Source organism: Dermacentor variabilis, chromosome 3 (genome assembly GCF_050947875.1).
Source record: "Dermacentor variabilis isolate Ectoservices chromosome 3, ASM5094787v1, whole genome shotgun sequence".
NCBI classification, from domain to species: domain Eukaryota; kingdom Metazoa; phylum Arthropoda; class Arachnida; order Ixodida; family Ixodidae; genus Dermacentor; species Dermacentor variabilis.
Window position 1 is genome coordinate 101,549,933 of NC_134570.1, and position 8,861 is coordinate 101,558,793.

The 8,861-nt window shown below is 44.3% G+C and overlaps 1 protein-coding gene across 1 annotated transcript; it reads left to right on the top strand.

Annotated features, from left to right (window-relative positions):
• Positions 1-5,449: 5,449 nt before the first annotated feature.
• Positions 5,450-7,388, top strand: LOC142576112 (uncharacterized). The gene is made up of 3 exons (XM_075686065.1): positions 5,450-5,464; positions 6,118-6,811; positions 7,289-7,388. Coding segments are annotated over exons 1-3 (699 nt in total). The 5' UTR covers positions 5,450-5,461; the 3' UTR covers positions 7,291-7,388.
• Positions 7,389-8,861: the final 1,473 nt, after the last annotated feature.

Genomic DNA, 8,861 nt, shown 5'->3' on the forward strand with positions numbered 1-8,861 from the left:
TATTCGTTTTTAAAGCAAAGTGACCTCCTATAAGCGAGGAGAGCGTTTCATTGGTATGTTCCGACAGCCCTGCGGGTCACCGCCCGATGCTTCCGTCGACGGTTACGAAAATTTGACGTCAGGAAATCAGAATAAAAACATATTGGAATAGTTTTACGTTATGGGGCCCCTGTTTCAAGTTTTTCTATTCCAATTCTGCAAGCAGCCCTCCACAAATGGTTAAATTTTATTACGGCCATCCCCACTTTGCTTGTCTGTCACGCCACGTCAGAACAGATAAATCTCTGCACCTGATATGACAGCTACGCACTGATTATTCAAAATTAGACTGTACGAAATCAAAATAAAATTTGATTATATCCCCTTTTCATTATCAACCCTCCGCTATCGGCCACTTCACGTTTCTTTTGCGGTACCTCACAAAACCGCGAAAATTCGCCACATCAAAGGGACGCGTACACAGGTGTGCGTCTAAATACGTCGCGAAGCTTGGAACGAAAAGCGTGAAAAAACCTATCGCCAACGATATCAGTTAATTGTTCACGATTGCAACGCGATTAGGTGGCGGGGGGGGGGGGGAGGTGTACAAACACTGAAACTAGAAAACCTATGTGCAAAAAAATGCTTTAAAATTTTTATCAGAATACTGTCATACGAGTAACTTTCCCGTTTCAGATATATTTCCTGCACTAAAAGGAAAAAAATGTTATTCCTTTCCCTTTCACAACTGATTAATTCATTCTTGGCAACCTCTACCAACCAGTGATTCTGGCACAAGACTTGGCAAGGATTTGCAAGGCAGCTATCATGTCGTGAGGAATAACGTTTCTCCCTTTAACGCGGCGGTTTCGTCCGAGTTTTTTTTTTTTTTAATCTTCTTGCGTGTTTCTTTAGAATGTGGCGTGCGCTTCACTTCAAACCTTGCGTGACCGAGCGCACTGCATTCGTTCGTGAATGGTGTGAGGGCAAGTTTTTTGTTATCGGGAAAATTCACGCTTTGGCATCCGACGGGCTTGTCTCGTCGTGACGATAAATGCGGAACGCTCCGCGAAGAAACCGTCGCGCTATGTTCGTTTACTATCCCTAGCTCAGGCTCTGAATGTCCGGCGGGCAGCAAATTAGTAAGTGTAATGCGCTCTAAATTATAATGTGGCGCAATTTGGTCTGCTAATTGTTGGATATGAAAACATGGTGTCGCAAGGAATTACGAATGATTCTGTGAAAAAGATTCGCATAAGTTGCATTGCATTACGACTCTGTGCTGGTGATAGAATTTTTCATCAATGAAGCCTGTTTTGTTTGGTCAGTTATATTGGTCGCATTGTTCAAGACGAATAAAAGTGAAGTTATTTTTGAAAGCTCTTTGGCAGTGCAATTTATTTGCATCATACTCGCTCACCTTCCTAAGGACTGGAGCAATCGCCTTCAATAGCAGCTTAATTATGTTCAAATTAGGACATACAACCCTCCTAATAGTTAAAGAACACGCTGGCGCTTCAGCTGAGACGAATCGCAAGCTCGCCTCGTCCTCGAAAGAAAAATTAACTGCTATTGCAGCGGTCGTAATGTCGGATGCTAAAGAGATTCAGACACTCGCACCAAGCAGCGTAACATCTTGACGTCGCTTTTTTTTTTATTTTTCGCTAGCTGCTAGTTGTCCCCACGATACGTAGATGGCGACGATTACAATGAACCCCATTTTCTTGAAATGTGGTCTTCTATGGAAGCTTCGCTACCAGTTTACGTATACCTTGCATACACATCGAAAATGCAGTGTTATGTCGAAATAGCTGGAATAGGCCAACAGCGCACCGTTCCAAAATAAATCGCCGATAAGAAACATGCGATCACTCTGGACCTGGCTGCTATAGAACGGCCATTGAGAATTAATTTATTTGCGCCGGATAAAGACTTTCTCATGGAAGTACAACGTTATCGAGCCTTGTCGGAATGTACGCGACATCGCTCTGATAACATTTCTTCGCTGAGCATCCGTTTTAGCTGCATTTCACCCTTCCAGATCATGCCATCACAATTTGCTACCAGACACCGAAAGCTAAGCAAGGAGCGTCGGACCAATCGCCGACGCCGGCACAACCCTAACCGTCCGCTTATCCATTTTCGTTGCAGTAGATTGACCCAACCGAAACTCTCCATTTATCTGTGCCCTTTGCCCTTGGTCAGCAACTTGGACAAGGAAAACTTGTAAAGTAAGACAATCTTATTCGCTGTGAAAGCAAGGAAATCTGAGCTGCTAAAAATCTGTTCAAAGAAAGCTTCGAATCACCACATGCTTGTGTCGCTGGTTACGTACGTTTGACTTCAGGAGATTGAAAATAAGCATATTGGAATAGCTTTACGCTATAAGGTCCGATGACATTTCAAGGCCGAGTGCCCCCCCCCCCCCCCATCGGTCCCCACGCGACCAATAAATGGGATGCTATTGACAATGCATTCAAATATCATTCCAGGATCGATGCAAAATATGCTGGGAGAATGAAGCGCGTCCTGTGGCCCACAGCTAAAAGACTATGAAGTCAAAAGAAGACAAAGAGCGGGAGGGGGGGGGGGGAGAAGAAAATTGAGATAGACATCAATGTGGCATCTTTTATGGGGAGTTTCTGAGTGCGATTTTATCACCAAGAGCTGGTAATATATACTAAGGTAGTATCAAAAGGTAGATGAGGTGATACCTAAACTTTGAATTTCTTAGCGTCACTACCAGAATTATTATAGTGATGCATTGACAGAAATGCATTCTTAACATCCACGACTGTCATTTTTCACTTTTGAGGCAGCAAGATATCAAGATATTACTGGAGATGCAGCGTTTGATTAGCTACTGGGTATTTCACCTATAGTTAGGTTGGTTGGATTATGCCTGGGAACTTGCGTATATTGCTTGCGGTGAAATCGGAGTGGAAAATGTTACCCCTATGATCTCCTGCGGCAGTTTAATCTGAGAGAATGGCCACTGAATGTGGGCCTTTCTTGGGCGATGAAAAAGGCGTGCTTTTGAGCACAGAAAAAGAAACATATAAATGTGACAAAACGTGCCCAGTAGTGCCTCCGGATGTTCCGAACATCACGGATAGATTTGTTATGGGTATTGTGCACAGAAAAACTGCACTAGGAGACGCGATTTTTCACCTGTTTCGGTATGTCTTACATTTTCATAAATAACAAAAGAAAGTAAGATGAGGCGGGACAGAATTGCTGGTAAGCGAAAGAGAGTGATAAAACGAGGAGAATAATAGCTGTGGTATACTAGCCGCCAAAGAAAAGGTGAACGCAAAAAGGAAGGAAGACAGCCGATGAACCAGTGTGCGACACTATTCTTTCAAGCATCAGCGAAGCGCGCAAATGCACGCAGAGTGTCTCGAGCGGCCAGTCACCTGGCAATTTTGCGTGTATTCGCGGGCCACTTTTATGGTTGGAAAACCACTTTTAAGGAGTACGTATTGAGCAACCGAAAGGTCTACGGGGAGTTGTTCAAGTGGCTGCATAATTTTCCCATTATCACTTTTCGTCTATATACGTCATTTGAGAAGCAGATTAGGTAAGTAAGGCTAATTCTGCAATTAGCCGGAATGCAACAAACAACCTGAGTATCTCCAAGCGATGGCACAGATTTTCTTGGTTATGTCTAGCTACGTGACATTTGCATGCTTTTATAGTTTGGCTCAAGTTACGTGGGACACCATATGTATACGACGTAACGCCTCGTTGTAAATTTATCAAGATCACGGAATACTTTAGCAGTAATGCTAAAATGCAGCACAATATTTTCTCAAAGCATAATTCATGCAGAACTGGTTATATGGCGCTAGCATTTGCCATCGGTTCTTTGCGCTTCAATGAATTCTTTTACTGTGCTTACTGCACGTTTTTCCAGTCCAGTCGCTGCAGACCTCGCAATTTATCCGTTGCAGTTTTTGGATGGGGAGCATCAATACTTCAGTACCACAAATGCTGCTCAATATCTTCTGCTGATTCCGAGCAAGAGCCCACAGCACTTTTTGCTCAGAATATGCAAAACGAAGTTTGTGTACGCTGTGCCCAGACGTATTCGGGGTATTGCTGTTTCGGCTGAGCGGTTGACTGTTACCGGCAGCTTGAATTGCACATTTGGACAAATTTGACGTAGAAGGCAACTTTGACTACAATTCCCCAATTATTTTTTGACATTCCAGCTGACGATTGGGGTCACCTGCTGCGTGCATCACTTTGTGATAGTGGTATTAAATATATAATTTTCAGTGGACGCAGCGCGTGCTAATTTGTCAGTCACTGTGCTGCCTGGAATTGCAGGACGACTACACATTAAATGAAATAAAATTTTGTAGTGCATTTCTCTACGTGACTTCCTTTTGCGATTTCTGTCAAGTTGCAACAAGAAAGGAAAAATGCAGATAATAAGCTGCAGGTCATTTAAACCCTCTGCTGTCCAAGCATGTCCGCAGTAGAATTCCGGCTGTAGAATACTACTGCACATGGCCTTTTACTATACGCTCTTCCATGGTTGATATGATGTTCGACACACCGAACAACGGCGAGAAAAGGAATAGGTTCCTTTTCTTGGTGGTGCTTACGACTACTATTTGCATTGTGCATGTAACTGGGTAATGTAATTCAAATGTTTTTACAGAGAAAGTGCCACATGAGTTAGTGTAGAATAAATATATACTTAAAAGCTCTGTTACTGCGATGAATCTTTACGAAATTCGCTTAGAATCATCTAACCCCTCTGCTTTTCTTTCATATGAGTCTGCAGCACATCGGCATAATAATATATGAAGCTCACATGTTAATAAATAGAGACAATATGCCGTGACTGAGTGTGATATTAAATATTGGTCAAAACTGAGACTTGAGTCTTTGTTGTACTGCAGTAATATATTTACAGTTGTGAAATGTTCAATTGAACGGATCGGCAAACTAATTCACAAATATTTTCACTAGTTTTATGAGGACAGTATGGCGCTGTTAATAGCTGGTAGTACTTCGTTTCCACACTTAATTTGCCCAAAGTTCCACTTCTTGCCCAAGTTCCGTTTCTACTTCTAATCAGCCTCCGCAACTGTATTACCTACATTTCAAGCATCGAAACTCATTTTTATTCCGTCCTTGAATAATAGCTTGGAACTACTTTCATCTACGCCAAAAAACAACGCTTTAGCTAGGTATGCAGGATGAAAAGCATAAAAAGCATAAAATACACGGAGCAAACCGATCAGAGCGGCTAGCCTCATTATTGTTCAACACGTGTAGCTTTGTTCTTATGCTCGGCGTGCGATCCCCTTGTCTGCTCTGGACCACGTTGTACCGGCTATGCAAGATGATTTTTTTTTCTTATTCAGATTCATACGGTGCATGAACAAGCCCTGGACGCGTTGCTATAAAAGGGATCACACACGTACAACACACCAGCAGTTGATACAACAGCGGCTGTAAGATCAAGATGGTAAGATATTAATGCTTTAATTTTTCATGTAATCGCTTCTGCATGAAAGTCTTTCAAGGCATTGCACATTCAGGAAGCTCAAATCTTGAACAATCCTAAACGTTTTGCTGAGCTCTTCTTACTATAATCGGTGCAATTTGCTTCCAATCTGCGCGAAATTATCGGAAAGTGTGCATTCAGAGATATTGCAGGAATTGCTTCAATGGCCATGAAGTAGCTTTCAGTGCACAGTTTTACAGTAAAATAATCCTCAGCCCACTACAACAGCTTCACAAAGCCTGCCGGGAAAAGATCATTCATACAGAAGTCACAGATAAAGGCAGCCAAAATTAGTAAATATAAAATAACAACACATTAATAGTACCCGTAAAAATGCCTATTGCTTCATAATGAAAGCTATTTGATCGTTTGCCTTTTGAGGGAAAAGAACAGGTGCCAAGAATACAACTTTCGCTTGCAAGCGTTGCTTGCCGTTGGCACGCTCCTTTAGCTAATCATATGTCCGACAGCAAGGTGCGGCAGTTGCTCCTAAAAAAATCTAACCTAAAGCTTTTGTTAAATACGAGCCTAGGTTGGGAAGCGTACTGCCTCGCTATAGAAATATTCTGCTAAGTTCGTTGCTTTCCATTTGAAACATGCTTCTGCCGGCCCAGATCCGTGCCTGCATTGTCCTGGCTCTGGCCTCCAGCGCTTTCGCTGGTTTCGTCGGCACCGCCGGCTATGGCGTTGGCCTGGCCGCTGCTCCAGCTGTGGCCACCGTTGCCCACGCTGCCCCAATTGCTACCTATGCCGCTGCTCCAGCAGTGACTAAGGTTTCCACCACTTATGCTGCGGCTCCAGTTGTCTCTACAGTAGCCCACGCACCAGTCGCCACCGCAGTCGCTGCCCCAGCCGTCGCCTCCTACGCTGTTGCTCCAGCAGTGACCCGCGTCGCCACTGTCGCCCACGCTGCCCCAGTCGCTACCTACGCTGTTGCTCCAGCTGTGACCGCCGTGCACGCTGCCCCAGTTGTCGCTGCTGCTCCAGCTGTGGCCCATGTCGCCACTGTTGCCCACGCTGCCCCAGTCGCCACCTACGCCGCGGCCCCAGCTGTTGCTGCCGTCCACGCTGTCCCAGCTGTTGCCGCTACCACCGTCCACCACGCCCCAGCTGTGGCCACCATTGCCCACGCGGCCCCAGCAGTCGCTGCCTACCATGCCGCTCCAATCTACTATGGCTACGGCGTTGGTACCCTCGGCTACGGCGCTGGCCACTACGGCTACGGTCATGGTCTCCTCGGCTACGGCCTGAACTATGGCTATGGTCTTGGCACTCCATTCCACTACGGTGCTCTTCTCCGCAAGAAGTGTGAGTATACGACGGTCATTATAAGTTTAGTTTCACTACGGCGTTAAAGAGACATGAAAGTGACTTCGCGATGTTCTTAAATTTGTCGTGCATGTAATAGGGATCTAATTAGTGGGAGGAATGCCACCTAAAACTCATCTGATATATTGGCAGCTATCATGCGGCGCACAGTTTGTAGGGCTTGCCTTTTGTGCATTAATCACTCCAAAAGTTCGTAATCACCTTATATTTCAATGATAAATTGAAAATTTAGCGATATTATATGCCGTTAGTTTCTACTCCATACCGAGAGAACTCTTGCCCTCTTTCTTGCTTTCACTGAAAGTGCAGCTCGTGCGACAGGCGAGATTGATCGCATTTAGTTTTGGTTGCATAGCTTTTATAGGCTGTTGATTATTGTTTTTCTTAAACATATTTTGCTAGAATAATATATAAGCCTAACTGTGCATTACCTTTTTCCTTTGTTTCTGTTTCCAGAAAATATTTCCCTAATCGCAAGGAAGAGGAAATAAATTGCGGTCTAAATTATTACGGCTTTCTTTCGTTAGTGCTACAACGACCATGGATTGCCACATCAAATCAAATAAACGTTCGATTTAATTCATGTCATCTGACTTTGTGTTTTCCTTGACGACCTTGCTATAGATATCAACATTTGTGTCAGAAGGCTGTAGAAAATTTCTGGCTAAGAAAGGCTGCACACAGAACTGCTTGAACCTCATTATCTAATTTGTGTCTTCGCTGACTCTGTCTTCTGAGAAGCAGTCACCACTAGCGGATCTGGCTTGTTCTGACTACCTTCAAATGGTACTTTTTTCAATGGAAACATTTTCATGGCTGTGGATCATGATTTTCACTCGTAACGCCCTAAATACTGAGCTCCATTGCCGCTCGACGCACTCCTTTAAAAAATAGCAGGAAGGGGACTTCGGACTCCACGCTGCAGATGACGGGCTAATAATGATGATTTGACGACGATGACAACGACAGAGACACAGCTTCCCAAAAATGGCACTAGACCGACGACGATGGTGATTACGGCCCGACGTCAGTGACATCTAAAGGACTTCAATAGCTACGGCGGCAGCAAGAAGCAAGATGGTGAACCGTGACACAGAACGCAATCCGGAAGGCCGAACACCGAAACCAGTGGCAGTGAACAGTAACGTATGCCGAAAGTGGCGCCCTGGGAATTGAGGCGAGGCGAGGGGATACGTGCCAAGAAAAGCTCTGAGACGCGTAATGCTTCACTGTGTAGCCACTTCAGTCCTCGCGTCGGTCAGTCTACGTAAGTCGATCCCGAACATTGCACAACTAATGAACACGTCTAGTCGCGAAATAGGTGGGATGCCATATAAATTGATACAAATTTGCCTACTTCTAAATTCGAGACAAAGACTAAATTCGCTCCGTGCTGAGAGAGCTTTTACTTCGGTCCCATCTCCGTTTTCCCTATTCAAATACCTCAGAAAGGCACAAATGCTCTAGTTAGCCATCCACTGGACCGACTTTAGTGAAATTAACTGCATTTGCAAGATGGAAATTATTGTAGCTACTGTAGGATGCATAATTCTAAAAAAGATTGCAAAAATAATTTACATTACCGAATTATATCCTTTGCACAAATATCGATGTCGTGCTCGTTCACTTCGTTCGGCTGGCGCTCGCCACAGGGACGGGCGCCTAAGGACTGCGCTCTAAAAAATACCTAAAAATACACACACAACGTCAATGACACGCAGACACGTTCAAATATTAGAACGTGCAAATGACAATTAACACGCAACGTCACATCTCTGGGAAACATGTTGTAGCAACTGTCGCAAATGTCGATGCACATGCGTTTTCGCTCGATTGTGCTCTTTTCCTGTATCTCACCGATCGGGACCAGACGATTTTGATAACAAATGTAGCATTCAAGAGAACAGACACTGGACAAATCTGGAGGAATGTGGAGCTCCAACCAAGAAGCGTGAAACTGCAAACTATTGAAAGAGAATCGGTAGATTGTACCAGCCTAGGAGTAAAGTAGTCAGCTTTCTCGAAAAAG